The sequence below is a fragment of the Python bivittatus genome, unplaced genomic scaffold (genome assembly GCF_059951505.1).
Source record: "Python bivittatus isolate LINGU-HERP-01145 unplaced genomic scaffold, Pbiv_v1 ctg000610_np1212, whole genome shotgun sequence".
NCBI lineage: Eukaryota > Metazoa > Chordata > Lepidosauria > Squamata > Pythonidae > Python > Python bivittatus.
In genome coordinates, this window is record NW_028277088.1 from 5,568,200 (window position 1) to 5,587,017 (window position 18,818).

At 40.0% G+C, this 18,818-nt stretch overlaps 1 protein-coding gene across 7 annotated transcripts in view; it reads left to right on the top strand.

Moving 5' to 3' along the window:
* Positions 1 to 18,818, top strand: part of LOC103066749 (sodium channel protein type 5 subunit alpha) — a 287,467-nt gene that overhangs the window by 143,088 nt on the left and 125,561 nt on the right. For all 7 annotated transcript variants that reach the window (XM_088150287.1, XM_088150288.1, XM_088150285.1 and 4 more), the window contains 4 exons: positions 5,895 to 6,027; positions 9,183 to 9,421; positions 11,172 to 11,345; positions 14,217 to 14,573. In XM_088150287.1, the coding sequence (XP_088006413.1) occupies positions 5,895 to 6,027; positions 9,183 to 9,421; positions 11,172 to 11,345; positions 14,217 to 14,573 (903 nt within the window). The remainder of the gene's footprint in view (positions 1 to 5,894; positions 6,028 to 9,182; positions 9,422 to 11,171; positions 11,346 to 14,216; positions 14,574 to 18,818) is intronic.

The window sequence follows — 18,818 nt, forward strand, 5'->3', positions numbered from 1 at the left end:
ATGTTAATACTACAATTGGTTAACTATCTACATGTTCTCGTGATTCTATCCTATTTAATTCCATGGAAATAATTCAGTTGATGTAGAGTTGCACATTCTAATGCAACCCAAACCTATTTTGTTTATTGTTTTATCCTGGGATAGTCCACAAAAGAGGGAATTACTGATTTGTAATTACAGAGGGATAACCTGGAGGGGATGCATAATTACTTGGAAGTTCTATTGGGATTGTGAAGTGTTTGTTCTCTGTCAGGATTTTGTGGAAGTTTTAGCTTCATCTGAAGGGAACCATATGCCTTAAGCCAACTGAAAGACCATGTCACACCCAGAACCTAGCTTTGCAGTGGGCTGAGGTGATTTCCCAACCTGAGACAATGATGAACTAGGCCATCAGTAAAGATATTGTCATGAACAGGCTAGAAAACAGATAAGAGATCAAATTTTGATGCGGCTTGGAGTTCAGTTTGCTTTTTGATGAGATGAGCTAATGAGACTGAGGAACTAACTTGACAGAAAAAGTTTTATAAGGCCTGAAGTGACCCCAGTGACTTCTGACCTCAGTTGTCCATCTACTGACTAGATGTAATCCAGAAAATGCAGGATTGTGCACGCTGGAATGTAGCATATCTAGAGGATACCAAGTGGGAAGGGAAATGTTAGAGTGTGGTGTTAGCCAATGCTACAGCCTAGAGATTGCCCTTCCTTCATAGAGTCCAGTTGTCTGGCCAAGTTGGAAATAGGAAGATGGATGGATGAACTTTCCAGTTTTTGTAGCCCACCCCAATCCACAGACCCTAGGTGGAATACAGCAGAATAAAAATATAGAGGAAAAAATACAGTTAATAATAATTTCTTTCAAGATGATCACCATAAACATTCAATTGTGATTCAAAACATAGTGGATTGATTGGGAAAGAAGAGCCTGATTTGAGAGTGCCCCCAACATCTTCTGTTCAGCCTACAAAGAAGTGTACAACTGATGAGTAATTTTCTATTAATATGTATATTTATTAAAATGTTCACTGGACCACATCAGGAGAACACCAGCAGCTTAATGGCAAGTGCAGTCACCCTTCAGTTTTACTCATTTACTGCTGTTGTTCCACCAAGCAAAGAGCAGGCAGGCTCTCATTTCCCACTTCAATCAGCAGGAGATGAGAACCCTCAGCATTAGCAAAATGGATATTGGTCTAAATCCTCTGGAAACTGCTGGGAATATTATCCCAAATTCTTGAGTGGTGTGTAAATTCACACAGAAATAGCTAATGCAAATGGTGCTTGTTATATCTTCTCCTCCATTAAGATTATCTTCAGAGGGAATGCCTACACTGGATCCCATATCAGAACTGTACTGTAGTGGTTGAAAGCATCACAATTTCCAGGAATTGTATCCAATGGGGTACTAAGAATCTTCCATTCCAATTTATGAATATTTCTGATTTATTTAAAATTTGGAAGTTGTTTTGGTCACAAGATATTAGAAGTTTGTTTATTATTTCAATTTCTAAGGCTGCTCAGTCACCAAGAACTTTGGCTAGTTACAGAAAGTTAGAGCAAGTAAATAATAAATTAAAACAATACTAAAAAAAAATTAGCCTTGCAGGGGCAGGAGGGGGGAGAAACCATAACAATTGAACAATAGCAATTCAAATGATGGACCAGCTGTAGTGATCCTCAAGGGCAACCCCATACAGAACATATCACAGTAAGTTTAGTGTAAGGTGACTAAGGCATGGGTGACTGAGAAGGGTCTCCTAATCTAGGACTGGGTATAATTGCCATTCAAGATGAATCTGTACAAAAAGGAGCAGTGAGTCTAGTATAGCTCCAAACTACACAACAGTTCCATCTGGGGAAATGCAACCCCATCCAGGACTAAAGGTGGCAAATCTTCAGACCTGATTTGTTCATGAATCTATAACCACTTGGTCATGCTAGGGTTCAACCAAAGGTTTTTCCTCCCTATCCAGATTCCAAAAGTTTCCAATCACTGTAACAGAACTTTGACAGCATCATTTTGTTGGCTTGGGAACAAGATAGACAGTTGGGCATTGTCAGATGATATCTGAGCCCATTTGGTTGGATAACTTTCCCCAAGGGCTTCATGTAGATGTTCAATAATATAATGGTATGTGGGAATGCCCTTGGGAGACAGGGCAACAAGACACAGCCAAGGAATGGTCAGATAAAAGGCAGCTGAGCCCATAGCAGGAATGTGGGTGGGGCAAGAGGCTTAGAAGACACCCTCTCTAGTTTCTTGGGATGTAAAGGGGACGGGGGAGAGAAGTACTTTCAGACTTGCAAGACTTTGTTAATTTAACCTAAGATTGATGTCAGCCTTACTAGGTAGACCAAACAGGAAACATGACCAGATGAGCTAATTCTACTTTATTGTAAGGTTACATTAACAGAATCTTGCAAGTCTGAAAATACTTCTCTTCCCCCCGCCATCCCTTTTACAGCCCAAAAAACTAGGGAAGGTCTCTTCTGAGCCTCTTGCCCTGTCCACATTCTTGCTGCGAGCTAAGCTGACTTTTATCTGACCATTCTCTTGGCCGCGTCTTGTTGCCCTGTCTCCCAAGGTCATTCCCACATGCCAGTACAATAGGAGAGGCAACAGCATTGTTCCCTGCCAAGAAAAGGGGCCTTGTCCTTGAGGTCTTCTCCCAACACCAGTACTGGAATTGACCATGGAGAAAGGAAGAGAACCACTTAATACTGTGCCACCCATTCTGAATCCTCATATCTGATTAATGGTATTGAAAGCCATTGAGAGAACAAGAACCAGGATAGATACACAATCCCTATCCTGGTTCCACCAGAGGTTATCCACAAATTTTGCTGGGGTTGCGGGAATTTCAACAAGTGAACTGCATAGGCTATTTTGGCACAGGCAGCTCTCTCTATGGTGTTCCCCAAGCTGGGTGTCTAAAAATGGTTACAAAAAATACCCTTTCCTGCTCAAAGTATCTTGGAGCAAAATGCATAGGGATCAATTGTTATATAAATATATAAGCAAAGAATACTTCAAATGGAACTTATCTTAACATCATAATCTTTAACATTAATGCCACCTCCAGCAAAAATGAAGCCAATAGCTTTACTGTTTACACTTGTGCTTAATACTTTATGAAACTATAATCATTAATAAAACTAGAAATAGCCATAAAATACAATAAAAATACATAAAAATACATAAATATTTTTATTACATTAATACATTAATAAATAATAATAATACAGATAACAGTCACAATCATCAAAATTTGTACTACTAATACTTTATAAACAGTTGTGCTATTCTAGTACTAGGAAGATAAACCAGGTGAAATCCAGACCATTTCTTTGAGTTAATGCGGTAGTATTCTGGTGTTTTACACTTTAATTCTTTTTTTAAAAAGGTAAATAATATATATTTTTTTAAAATCTGCATTAAATTGTTGTTTGCAACTTTCTGTAGACAAGGAGCTTTGAATGCAACTTCTCCCACAATATATGGTTTTTAATGTAAATCTCTGGCATGCCTTTTTCAAACAAATTTACTAAATGCAGGTGTTTTTTAACATGAATTTTTCTGATGTAAGCTTTTTTTCTGCCTTTGCATAATAATCATATATATAAATTCATAACACATTTCCATTACATAAATTATGGTAGGAATTTTCAACAACAGCTGCTTATATTCTCCACAGCTTCTATTCTATGTAGTGTTAACAATATCTTTTTAAAGTTTACAGTATTTCATTGAGATTCACCTTTGTCTTTGAAGACTTCTTTGGCTTTATGAGTTCCTTACAATTCTATAGATCTTATTACTTGCATACATTTCAGAATATAATGTTCCTTCTTTAACTCTGTTGTTTGTGAGTGTGAGAAGGAGCAGAATTGCTTTTGCCAGTTCATCCTGGTTGTTCTAGTTTCCTAGCATATCTTGGACACTGTTTCATTTTGAGCCAGCAGTGATAGAAGTGGTAAATTGGCAGTTGCCATTTTGATTCCTGGTCATTCTGGAAAAATAAAGCAGTAGCTACTTATTTTTGCAGCTGTCAGGGAATAATAATGCCTTACATCCACAAACAAATGATGATGGGTACTAAAAAAGTACCCATTTATTACCAATTATGTTCGTTTCAGAACAAATAAAAAAAGAACCAAATTGAAGTTTTTTTAGCGATGGGTTGATTGATTGCATTTTTTTCCACAATTTTTAGGGCTTTGTCTCCCTTTCCCCCCTGCAATGAACAGAAAAAATGGGAAACATGGTATAAATTAGAGATCATCAATACAGATGCTGAATTCACTTCTGACTTTTTGTTAATGGAAGTCCTAGCTCTGATATAATGAGAACTGTGCCATATTCCTTGAAAGTTCATTTGTATTCAGAACACATATTTGTCATAATAAAGGGCATTCTATACTTGACCCTTTGGAATTTGTTGAAATGGACAGTCTCTGATTATTTTTATTCAACTGTGAAATATGAACCAAGGGAACATTTCTATATAACTGTGGAGCAGTGCATTCTTTTTTATCCTATTTGTTGGTACACACTTCCTCTCCACATGACTTATGTTTGGGTGGCATTGTGCCAATTGCCTTTTTATCAAAGGAAATCTCTTCCAAACTAGATTTGAGTTTAACAGTTCAGCCATCTTATTATATCCAGTGCATCGTCTGCTCTCCCAAGCATCTCCTCCTCTGCAAAACACAACACTTGCCTGCCATAGATCCACTCCTACTATTACCACACCTGCTAACATCTATGTGTCATTTAGAAACATTAACAGAAATGGAGTTTGGAAAAACAAAGATCTTAGGCTTGCCAAAAGTGACAGATGAATATGTTCAACAGGCACCACAGGGAACTCTATCATCACAGCCACAAGAGAACAAAAATTGAGTTAACTTTAGCAAGCTTGGGCTCTTTCCTAATGACTTCCAGGGGGGTGGTGAGGGTAACCTAGATTTGTCCATTACAGCCAATATAACTAGGTGAACTTTTTCATATATATATATACATATATATATATATATATATATACATATACATACATACATACATACATATATATATATATATATATATGAGATAAAGCATTATTATTTAGAGCAATCTGGCATCAACTGGGAGAGGGGGGGATGCAGTCCTCCAGATGTTGTTAAGCTGCACCAACTCCCAGAGCATGGCTAACAACAAGAGATACTGGAAGATGCAGTCTACCACATCTGAAGGCTCACAAGTCCCTGAATTAATGGATTGTTCCTGCAGGCTTGGACATGAACAAGATCCATGTAATATGTAACTTGATTGCTTAATTGAGACCTTCACATACTCTTTGTTTATGGGATATTTTTTGGTTTGGTTGGGGTTATCTCCTGTAGTTGGATGGTCTTGTTTTGGATAGGATGTTGATTTTACCTCCTTTGTATTGGGCAGGATGTGGTGGTAAGGAATTGAGGTAGAATAGTAAATTAGGGCTACCAGCTACCAGTCTTAGGGCATTTACTTCCTGGGCCACTGGCTGAGTCAACAATCTCTGCTTCTGATGCCCTCCAGGCTGAAATTCTGGCTTTGTCATCTATTATTTCCACACATGCCCCCTTTAATTAGATTGATTAATGGTGAATGATATATCCCAGCAACCAGGGGTAAGAATAGTCTCTGGTTATGGACTAGAGAGTGCTGCCCACTTTTCCTCCACCACAGCTAGCAAAATGCATTCTAACAATCTTTTTCCCTTTGAGGAAATTATTCATACCAGAGACTTTGTTTCTTTGGAAAGAGCTATGGGAATAAAGGCAAACAAATGAAAAAAGAAAATCACATTCACGGGATAAGATCTGCATCTGTGTGGCTTATATGAGTTATTCATGGGGTGTGTTTCTTGACACAGACCTCTCCATCTGAAGACCTAAACAAGAGACAGCTTTTATCACCCCATCGCCTTTCTATGGATCAACCTGAGGAACATTTTCAAAGGCAACGAGCTGTGAGTGCTGTTAGCATCATCACCAGTGCCATGGAAGGTAAGACTTCCCTGTGATGCAGGGAATATATTCTATTCTGTATCATAAATATCATGTTACAGAATAGAATATCAGGTCATGCACCACCTTGCCAGTTGCTTGCTGAAATACATATTCTATATCAGCCTTCCTCCTAACCTAGCAGCCTCCAGATGTGTTGGGACTGCAACACCCAGAATTCCTGGGCAACATGATCTTAAGCTCTGGGAGTTGCAGTTCCAGTGCATGAGAAGGATACCGGGTTGGGGAAAGGTGTCCTAGATGAAAGTATCTCTAAGAGATCTTTATTTAACCTTTGGGAAAGAAATCCTGCTAATCTCCTCTTAATAGGATTTTCTATTGTTTCATTCAGAAACAACATTTGGTTAACTTCTAGAAGCTCAGAATTCCACAGAGCAGTTGTATAAATATCAACTCAGAAGTAAGTAAGTTGCATAATATGGCCTGAATGTAACCACTTATTGTGCGGAAATTGCCCTACAAAGTGCACAATTGTCATTGTCATATTGTTCTGCAGCTATGTTGCAGGTCATTTCATGCTCCCCTCTTAGATGCTTCCCTAGATACTCCAACATGTTCCTTTCCACACCAGATATCTTTTCCTTCCTAATTTTCTCATCAACAGCTGGGTCTATCTGCTCAGAGGAAGAGGAGGGAATAAGATGGTGGAATCGACTTCCATACTTTAAACTATACATGGGGGAAATAATAAGTCTATCTATGGAACATCCTCCCCCTGAGATCTGACAGGCCCCCGCCCTTTTAACCTTCAGGAGAGCATACAATACTCTTCCCCCAAGCTTTGAGATAGAGTGAGGTCAGAGTGGGAGGGGAATGTTGTGGGTTGCATCAGGAAAGTGTGGCTGAGGTGCCAGGTTTTTCTATTTTTTTTGTTTTGTTTTTACTGAGGATTTTTGTTTTGCTTTTATTATTGTCCTGTTTTGTTTTTTGCTTTTTGCTTTTATTGTATATATTGTTTTATTCTTTGTTGTAAGCCCCCCAGAGTTTGGTTTAAGATGGGCAGCTATACAAATGTTATAAATAAATAAAATCTGATACCCCACGCACAAACTGCCTCCAGAGAGAACATGATGAATGTTCTGGCCTAGCCCTTTGTTGACTTTCTTGGAGGGATTTTTCCAGTTTGAATGTGGGAAAGAATTTGGAGATGTGATACCCCCCTCCCACCTCCCCAATCTTATATTATGAGGTGATGTCTCCCAAGACCATCTACCAGTCTGCTGCCTGTGTTAAACTGGCAAAGAAGGAAGGCTGGATTCTGTTTCAACAAACCAATTCCTAATCATGTGTCCTAAGGATAAATGAGAGCTGAGAGTCATTGGGGGTGAGAGAAGATGATATGCATTCCTTAACCAACCATGAAGACAGAGAGTGACAATGGCCTGAATGCTTCTGCATGGGTCATCTCTAACTAAAACTCTCTGGGCTGCCTTGGCTTTCAGAAACTTTTAAGAAAGAAACAGAGCTCACATGGTGCCAGCTTTGTCCAAGTATCAGGAACCAAGTCATTTGGAGAAGTATAAATTCCACTTTGCCTTAAATCAACCAAAAGTAGAGGAAGTGGCAACCATGTTAGACTATTGCCCATCTATTTCAGCTAGCATAAGCTCTCCATATTGGCTAACCATACCTGCAAATTAGTGTCAGATGCTTAATTCAAGTTCAGTCCAAGAGTAGGACAGCATCATACTTGTGTGTATGCTTCAGCACATATTAGGTCTTCCTTCCCAGCCACAGTTTCCTTGGAGAGATTCTGCATCTAGTCTACTTAGCTGTAAAGATGATGGAAGAAAGGAAAACAGGGAGGCACTTAGGATTGGCTCTGTGCGAAGGCTAAGGAAACTATAGACCTCCAGATGTTGCCAAACTACAACTCTTAAGAGCCCCACCCAGTTTAGCCAATGGCAGAGGATGTTGGGAGTTGTATTTCAGCATTCTCTGAAGGCCCACAGACCCTTTACTCCTTTTCTAAACTAAGACCTCCTTTCAACCAGAATGTTGTAGCTTCAATTATCACATTCTGTATCTGAAGAACTTATTCTGCCCCTTTTAAAATTTTATTGCTTTTTTTAAATGAAAGAAACACATCAAGCATTTTTTTTCAAATGCAAGATAATAAAGTAAAAGAGCAAATAAAACTTTGGCATGTATATGCATGATCATGTAAGTAATCTTAAGGAAGAATACAGAAATTAAAAATATAATATTTTTACACAGAAAGACAAAGATATAGGTAGTCCTCAGGTTATGACGGCAATTGGGACCGGGATTGCCATCGCTAAGCAATGCAGTTGTAAAGTGCAACATCACATGACTGCATTGCTTAGCAATGGCAACCCTGGCAGTCTAGGTTGCTGTCGTAACCCCAAGATGCACGGGTCATTAAGCAGGAAGTTGCAGGCATCCCAGGTAAGGAGCAAAGGGGTGCCACGGGTGGGATGGAAGAGGGCTTAGGAGGTCCAGTGTAGGCTGCACATGTATCGAGGGAGGCCAGAGAGGGCTTGGGAGGCCCAGCCCAAGCTGTGCACGAATTGAGGGAGGCTGGGGGAAAGCTTGCGAGGGTCGGTGGAGGCTGAGTGCAGGTTGGGGGGTATTGTGGGCAGAAGCGACTTACTGGAGTGACTTGTGATCTTCCCTGCTGGCTTCCCCATTGACTTTGCTTGTGGGAAGTCGGCAAGGAAGGTTGCAAATGACAATGACGTGACCGTGTCTCCCTGCAATATCATAATTATGAGCCAGGCACCCAAGAGGGGTGCTGCGATAGTTGGATCTTCGGGGACTGTTCGCACTTCCATTTTTTCAGCGCTGCCATAACTTTGAATGGTTGCTGAATGAATGGACATAAGCCAAGGACTACCTTTAACATTTTAGGGGGAAAAAAAACTTTTGTTAATATATGTAAGAAATATCAGCATTCACTTTCCCCTATGCCAGCAATTATTATTGGATACCAACATACTAATTGGATACCAAAAGCATCTGCCCCCAAACAGATTGAAACACATGAAACCAGGGAACCCCTTTGTAAATAAAGAAATAAAATCTGCTGAACGTTGCAGTGAATGCATTTATTTCCTTTCCTGTTTTCTGCTTCTGCTACCTATCCACCATGTGCTCTGCTCCTTGTTACTTAGAGCTTGAGGAATCCCAACAGAAGTGTCCTCCTTGCTGGAAACATTTTGCAGTAAAATTTCTCATATGGGATTGTTGCCCACTATGGCTCTTGGTCAAGGAGAAAGTCAAGTTCATCATTATGGATCCTTTCAGCGACCTCACAATCACCCTTTGCATTGTGATGAACACACTCTTCATGGCCATGGACCACTACAAGATGACCAAAGAATTTGAGGAGGTGCTCAACATTGGGAATCTGGTATGTAGTCATACTTCATGTGTCTTGCTGCCTTCCTCCAACTGGTAGCCTTCAGATACGTTTGGACCACGTCTCCCAGAATTATTTATAATTATTCTCTGGGAATTACAATCTCAGTGTATCTGGCTGGGAAAGGTGTCATAATGAACAATTCATTCCAACAGGAAGATAAACAAAGTGACATGATGGGGCAGATCAAGGGCCTATCTAGCCCAGCTGCCTATATTTAACAATGGTCAGTCATATGACTGGAAAGTTCAGAAGTGGAACTAAAAGCCATTATTTTGTCTTCTTATTTGTCACCTCTGTTCACAGTGCACAGATTTATTTATTAATTTATATTTATTATTAATTTTATATGGCTGCCCATCTCACTACTGTACTGTGACCCTGGGCAGGTTACAAGGTTAAAAATCCAAACAAAAAAAAACCCAGTACAAAAACAACCAAAAACAAACAAACAAAAAAACCCCACAGAAATCATTAAAAACATCAAAGAATAAAACTGTTTAAAACCATAAAACCATCCTATTGGTTTTATGCTGTTAGCATTGCTATTAGCAAGATGCTATTAGCTTTGTTCAGGTCATTCCTTTTAGGAGAAAAAGAGAAAGAAAGAAAGAAAGAAAGAAAGAAAGAAAGAAAGAAAGAAAGAAAGAAAGAAAGAAAGAAAGAAAGAAAGAAAGAAAGAAAGAAAGAAAGAAGGAAAGGAAGGAAGGAAGGAAGGAAGGAAGGAAGGAAGGAAGGAAGGAAGGAAGGAAGGAAGGAAGGAAGGAAGGAAGAAAAAGAAAGAAAGAAAGAAAGAAAGAAAGAAAGAAAGAAAGAAAGAAAGAAAGAAAGAAAGAAAAAGAAAGAAAGAAAGAAAGAAAGGGCTGAAATCCTGTGCTTCATGTGACATCAGTACGTCATCATCCCTGACCCATGTAGCTGTTGGCCATGAAGAGGAAAATAAACAAAAGGATATTGCTTGCCACAAAGATATGGCCTTTTAGCTGTATAGGCTAATAACAATTGGTTGTCCCACCTGCTATGAAACGTCCTTCCTGCTTTTCCTGACCTTTACAGGTGATGAACATCCAAAGATGAAAAATTCTAGCCTAATCCAAGGGTGAAAAAAGTGCCCTGGGGAAAGCATGTGCTATTATCCCTTGTGCAGCCTCTTGAGATGTCACATAATGGGGTGGGGTCAAAATGTGGATTACTTTTTGCAGTTTGAATGAATTACAGGCTTTTTCCACTTACATAACAACTTTCAAAAGCTCCCCATTATTGTAAATAACAGTTGTGACTATTTCCAAAAGTGTGGAGACCTTACCAGGTAATCAATGTGGCATATGTGAAGCATGACCACTCCTCTTTTTGGCACAACCCATAGCAGGCACCAATGGCTATATGAGGGCCTTCAGTGCATGTAATGATTAACTAATAATGTATTACGATTTCAGGGTAGATATTTGGATGAGAATTAAAGGAGAATGGAATAAATGCCTAAGGAAGGTTTCAGTGCTCCAGAATAAGCTGGTTGAGTGATCGATTATGGTAGAGGAGTAGGGGACAGCTGAAATTATTTCTAAAGCAAATGTACGCCAGCCTTTAGATTTTTAAAGAATTCTGTGGTTGGCTATCAAACATATACTACAGCCAGTGCTGCCTTCCCAGAAGACCACATAAGCTGTTTCCTCATCAATCTGGAAAACCACCCATGATGAGCCAATCCTGCTTACACTGAATATCCTGTTTCTTTTTGCAGATCTTCACTGGGATTTTTACAACTGAGATGGTGTTTAAGCTTATAGCATTGGATCCATATTACTATTTTCAGCAAGGCTGGAATATTTTTGACAGTATAATTGTCACGCTAAGTTTGATGGAACTAAGTCTTTCCAGCATGGGAAATGTGTCCGTGTTACGCTCCTTTAGACTGGTAAAATATTTTATCTCTCTCTTTTTCTCTGAGACATAAAATGTGAAGCCTTTGCAACAATTTTAGCAGGATTAAAAAATAAATAAAACTGCATACAGTATAGTAGTTAAGTGTTGTTCTAGGACTAGAGAGAACCAGATTCTAATCCACCCCCAGCCAAAGAAACTCACTACATGAATTTGGGCCTGTCACTCTCTCAGCCCACTCTATTCCACAAGGCTAGTCTCTTTGGGATGAAAGAAAGAGAACCTGCTTCATGTATGCTATCTGGAACTCCCAAAGGAAAGGCAGAAAGAAAAAAGACAATATGACTGCTCATCCAGATTCTCCTGTGGAAGGTGTCTAATGAATCTTACAGAGCAACAGGAATGGAGTTTTTTTAATCCCCACAAGTCACCTCAGATCCTTTCAAAAATTTCCCTCTTCTTAAACCATATAACAGAAAGTGGCAATAAATACATTTACTTTTTTCCAACTAAAGAAATAATGCATTTGAGATTAACAGTCCACTAGCTTGGGCTAAGATGAAACCACTTATTTTGGTATTGGTTGTCATGCCTTGCTGTTTTAAGGTATTGGGGGGGGGGGCTTGTCATAAGCAGATTCATAACCTTTTGATCCTAGTCTTCTTGGCATTACTGTATCTCCTTTCCTCTGTGTGGCAACTTTGAGTCCTTGCCCATGTTTACCATTTCATCCAATTTCCTGGGGTGAGCCATGTGACTGTACTGATGTAATTATGATAATGTGGCAGCTCCTAAATGCTATGGACACAACTAGTTAGCAGCATGTGGGCAAATGAGGACAAATGAAGCCAAGATTACTAAGGACAGAGAAGGCAAACTACTGAGCCAGCTTCCCCAGCCTGGTCCCCCAGAGAGCCTTAAAACTGTAACTCATCTCAAGGGTACCAAGTTGATATAGGCAGTTTGACATATGATAATTATGGCTGGACACAGCCATAATTTTCAAAGCAATCTGCATAGCAAAGAATACTAATTTAATTTATTTAAAATAGTTTTATACCAATTCTCATGTTTATAATCTCAAAGCAGTGTAAGCAGTATACAGAGAGCAATACTAATATTCCAGAGGGCAGATGCCATGATAGAGAAGGATGACCTGCAAACAACAGCAAGATATCACTCTTTCAGTCCTACACACATAGTACCACCTCATCTGATGATTTTGGTCATTACCCAACTCTGTAAGAGAAGACAGTGATCAATCAGGTATCCTAGTCCCAAGCTTTATCATTCTTTATGTGGGTAGTCCTTGGCTTATGATGGCAATTGGGACTGGAATTGCTGTCTCTAAGAGACACAGTCATAAAGTGCAACGTTGTGTGACCGTGTTGCTTAGCGATGGCAATTCCACCAGTCCTGGTTGCTGTCGTTAAGCAAGGACTGTGCAAGTTGTTAAGCAAGGACCTCACATGACTGCAACTTCCTGCTGGCTTCCCCATTGACTTTGCTTGTGGGAAACCAGCAGGGAAAGTTGGAAATAACAATTACATGACTGCAGCTCATTGAGACGTTGTAATTGCGAGCTGGGTGCCAAGCAAGTGGATTGCAATCACGTGACTGTGGGGACACTGTGATGGCCAGAACTACAAGGACCCATGGTAAGTACCATTTGTTCAGCACCATCATAACTTTGAATGGTCGTTGAATGAATGGTCATAACCTGAGGACTACCTATATGCCAAAAATGCAACCTTTGAACCTTGCTTCATTCATGTCTGCTTCAGCACAGTTCAGTGTAGTTGCTTCAGCCCAGAGTTACATGGCCATCTGTTTGCTGCTTTCTGCATCAGCTACAGTATCCGGACAAAATATAAAGATAGCCCCACATAGAGTGCATTAGAATAATCTTTTCCTGTGTGAATGATTAAGGCTAGGCTATCCCAGTCAAGCAAAGGATTTAGTTCATGCCCACATTAGCACTCGTGGGTATAAGTAAGCAAGCTGTAGTCCATAGCTTGCATGGAGCTCTCAGTTCCATCTTTGCAGCCCCCACAGACTTCCAAGATTGCAATGCTTATTTTTAGGGGAGTAGGCAGAGTTAGAATGCTTGCTTTTTTAAAACATTACAAGCCCCAAAATAGGTGTGATATGGAAGCAGTAAGTAAAGTAAAGTAAAGTCTCCCTAAAATTTTGCTCAACTTCTGGTGACTTCATGTACACATCTCTGCAGCTTTCTTGGCAACAGTATAGTAGTGGTTTGCCATTGCCTCCTTGAGGGTGTTTCATTCAACTTTCCACTCTAATTTAAAGACCTAGGGTTTTGTTGCAGTCTCTCTTTCAAGTAGTAACCAGGTCTGACCCTACTTAGCTTTTTTGAGATCACCCAAGATCATCTAGATGTTACCATCTAATGTTAGTACCCCTATTTTGAACCTCCCTCCAAATGAGCCAAATGTCTGCTCCCTCTTCCCATTTCTGGTTGTAACTTCATTGCCGTATCCCCTACAGACCTTACAAACACCTTGCTCCCCCATCCCCCACAATTGCCTGTCTTTGACTAAAGTTTCTGGAGACAGGATATGACTCCCCTCTCAATGAAGATAAGAGGGTGCATTCAAAACACCACTAATTGAGACAAGTGTGTGAGTGGTGCCTGCCATATCCAAATTCAGGCTGCTGTTTTCTTCTTTTGCAGATACTAAGGGTTATACATCAACTAAAATAGAAGGTGAAGGATAGAGCAACAGAGCTCTTACAATATGTTTTTAATCCAGACTGGCTCTTCCTCTTGTGTTTTTATTCCATCCCTCCCTCCCTCCATGCATGTATCCATGTTTTTATTAATATTCAGTGCTTCTTGCCTCTTCTGAAAGACTCAGTTGTGTTTTTGTGATTTCCCTTACAGCTGAGGGTCTTCAAGCTTGCAAAATCTTGGCCAACATTAAATACGCTTATTAAAATAATTGGAAACTCAGTGGGAGCCTTGGGAAATCTTACCCTTGTTTTAGCCATCATCGTCTTCATTTTTGCCGTAGTCGGGATGCAGCTCTTTGGGGAATTCTATTACAAGAATGTCACCAAAATCAGCAGCACTGGACAATTACCACGCTGGCACATGAAGGACTTCTTCCATTCCTTCCTCATCATCTTCCGCATTCTTTGTGGGGAATGGATTGAAACCATGTGGGACTGCATGAAAGTTGTTGGTCAGCCACTGTGTCTTCTGGTGTTTTTGCTGGTCATGGTGATTGGAAATCTGGTGGTAAGTACTGAAAAATATTTTGGGGGTGGGTGGGGTTCCTTCCATATCTTCACTACAGCGTCTAGTTTTCATGGGCTACAAGAATTACTATGAGAACTTCATGGCTAAAGGATGGGACATTGTTTCTTCAGCAATCAGGTTCTACGCATTGCATTACTGCTTTTGCAGTACAGTCATCAGTCAGTATGAAGATTTGTAGGTATTGCAGACATAAAAACTTTCCCGAATGATAATGGATAAGAAAAAATAGAACAAATATATCCTTGATGGTTGCCAGCTCTGAGCAAAGCCAGGCTGTGACTGTCCAGATTCTCCATCACAATCCTTCTCCTGCCCCAGGAAACTTAGTTCTGGTAGGAAAAGAGAGGATGGAGATTATGGTAACAGGTGAACTGAGATAGAGAAAACATCTTCAGTATGCAACATATGATCTTGGGGAATATCTTTTGACAGCCATCTCATCCTGGATTCAGATAGTACAGATGTGTCCATTGTCTTGTCTTATAGTTGATGATACAGCTGTGTGTTGCACTCCTGGTTTTTTTTCCAGGAATCATGATTTGGATTTGGGCTTTTTAAACATGGCACAATGTCTTAAGTATATTTTACCTCTGTGTGTTCTGAGGTTATTGACCTGCCAGTATGCTAAATCTAAAATGGGAGCAGTTACTGTAAGATAGATTATGAGTCCTGTTCCAACAGTCACATTGCTATTTGGGAGGCACAGTGCCTCATTTGATTGCTGCATATCTGTATGTCTGCATGAGCTGGCAGTTTTACTCATAGTGTTTCTGGAGGGCACCAAGTTGTGGAAAATGACATCAACTTTGCCTGTGCAATTGGAGCCATCTCTGATATGTTGGGAGCTAGAGTTTTCTAGAACCAGAACAGCAATTGTTTCAACAACCATCACCTAGCTTGAAATCCAAGAAATGCAAAGCAAGATTCTATTAAGTCATGAGAAAGGTGGGAAAAAGAAGCACTGGAGTTAAACTTGTGTGGGTACAAAACTGTATCCTCACGTTGACAGAGCACAATGAATAGTTTAAGTAGCTTCATTTAGTATGCGGTGACGATTGTTATTTAGCCATGCCTTGTCTAGTGTCTTGGTAGCTTCTGCCAAGTTTAAGCCATGGGAGCTTACTGCCATCCATGTTGTGAACATGCAGAATTTGAACATGCATTACAGCTCTGTGGGATGGCATCTAAGGAAAGTAGGGTCAATGGGATTGAGTATATGGCTGTCAGCATGTGTGAAGGACAACTCACACTAATCATTGTACCTTTAAAATATTGGTCTGTCGAGATTTGTGAATTAGCTCTGTGTTCTGGAAACCTATCCTCCTATCTAACAAGCCTTCAAAGAGTACATTCAGTATAGAATAACTTATCTGAGCTTGAATTTAAGATAACATGCAATCATCTGGGTGTTAACATTTGTGGCTTGCAAAGCATCTTGGCAGTTCTGAAACCCTTGGTGTAAATGTGTGCTTCCTGCTGTCCATTCTGGCTCATCACAGCATTGCAGTATGGCTGCCAGTGTTCAGTCAGATGGTGTTCATCATTCCTCTAGGAGAGTATCTTGACCGCAGTATCCAAATTAGGGACTGTGTAGCTCTTTTTAGCATAGTCATGATGCACCACTATAATCACAATGCTTTTTGAGTGCCATTGACAAATGCCATTGAGGTTCTGATGGAAATGGAGAAGGAATAGAATGAGACTTAGACATTCACAGGGAAAGGGGATCAGATGTATCCATATCTTTTAAGGATGTTGGCAGTTCAGTTTTGCAAAATGGCTTAGCTGGTATCAGATGGAAATGGGCATCATGGAGAAAACTGCAGTTTGGCAAATTATGAAGAACAAAGAAGTGCCTCAGCAGCACTACTAGCCTTCTTGAGTGATTGCCAACAAAATGTAGCTATATCCCTGTATTGTGTCATGTGAGCTGACACTATGGAGTCATGAGGTGCCACCTGTCTGATCTGTGAAGTGATTTTGTAAATGGATAATATGCTTGCTTGACTGGATGTGAGATAAAGAGATAGCTTTAGGAATGGTGACCTCTAAGCCATTGGGCTAAAGTTTCAACCCTGAGATCCAGTACATATGAGCCCATGGCTTATTTTATTTCTAGACAAAGGTGGCAGATGAATGGGATCATGTGATTTATTTATCATGCCTGAGAATCTGGAATTTCCTGTGTCACCATTTCGTAAGTATTGAAATCCTTCTGAGCATTACCAGAAGGTCAGAAATGCTAGAGGTATCCCAATGGAGAAAGCCAAAGATGCTCCTTCTAGAAAAAAAATCCCACCAGAATAATAGCCAACCCACTGGGTTAGCTGCTGTAACTTGAAAGTAAAAATGCAACACAAAAATTGGTTGATTCATCAGTGTGTTGTCTTTTGTTGTTGTTAGATTTATATCCTGCCTTTCCTCCAAGTGTTCCTCCAATTTTTCCTCACAATAGTTCTTTGGGTCAGTTGGGCTGAGAGTTAGTGACTGACCAGAATCATCCAATGAGTATCCCTAATTGAGGACATGAACCTGGCTCTCCTTAGTCTTAGCCTTCCACTGCCCTAGAAGGTGATTTTTAGAAGCTTTCTACAGTTTCAGTAGTACCTGTGTTGATAATCAGAGGCTGGTATTGGTGCTGCATGCTCAGCAAGATCAGATGACCTGATGAATCAGGAGGATTCCATCTTATCTGAAACTACAGATTTCAGCATGGTTCTTCAACAGTTTTTCATTTGGATAGACATGTGTCTGTTTCCAGATACATGCTTCACCACCAGCCTACTTCCCAACTGATCTTCAGAGAAACTGCCGTCACCCAAAATATGGAACAAACATTTCCAGAGTTCTAGGAGGAGCAGCACTGCAGCATAATACCTTTAGATGGTGACAGTAGCGAGTAAGAGACCAAAGACTGGCACAAGACATAGAGGGACTACATAGAGTGACTGAATAACCAAGGTCATTTGTATTCACCAGACATTTTAAACATCAGAGATAGGCTAAAAGAGGCAGAGTGACTATCTGTGGGGAATGCGAATCTATAGGTACCATATTTACTCAACAGTAAAATGCCCTTGAATATAAGGAAGGAATAATATAATATATATGTAATAATACAAACACATACATACACACACATAAAAACAACAATTTCACACAATACCCAGCTTTTCTATTATGTCACCCTCAGTTGCCACCACCAGTTGAAACCAGCATAGGAGATTCTTCCTCACAGCTTTAATGTGTGCACGATGATATATTTGTATATGTGGGTGCATATACACATGTATTCATATATACCAGCCAGGAGGCAAATTCAAACAAACCTGAAGTGGGTGGGATGGGGAGACAAAATCAGGATGAAAATAAGTATATTTATATTATTGACAGTTAAATTTAATGGGGTACACTATTTACAATATTATTTGATCCCTGTCTGCATATACCAATCATTATCTCTTTCACACACAAGCCACATTCATAGGTAATCCATGATTGGGATTGGATACTCCTAACACTAATTGGGAGTGGATACTCTGTTGTTAAACTACATGGTCGTTAGTTGAAAAACCATATGACTGCGCTGCATAGCAACAGCAGTTCCAGCAGTCCCGGTTGCCATTGTTAAGCTAGGACTGTGTGGGTCATTAATTAAGGATTGTATGGGTCACTAAGTGACTGCGACTTCTGACTTCCTTTGGCTTCCCCATTGACTTTGCTTGTGGGAAGCTGGCATGGAAGGTCACAAATCGTGATCATGTGACCGTGGGGACACTGTGAAGGCTGTAACTACAAGATCCAATTGTAACTGTCACTTGTTCAGCACTGTCATAAATTTGAACTGTTGCTGAATGAGTGGTCATTAAAAAAGGACCACCTGTACATAGAAATGTACACAAGTTTACCTCTGCTCTGTGGAAATGGGTTAAGGGTATCTGGAAAGGAAAGAAAATGGAGAAAAGCCTTACCTAGATAGCATATAAAGGGTTAAATCCACCAGGCAAGCAGCAGCTAATCTTCAGAGACATCTACACTTTGCAATGGAGCTTTCAATACCTTCTAGTCTTATCAGTGAAAATGATACCCTCTTCCTTATGATAACTGCTTTTTGTCTTAAACTTTGAGAGAAACCTCTGTTTACAATTGTCCATTGGTAATAGGATCAGTAGATTCCAGCATAAAAGGGAAGGTGTGAGTGCCTTTAGATTCTCCTTATGAATT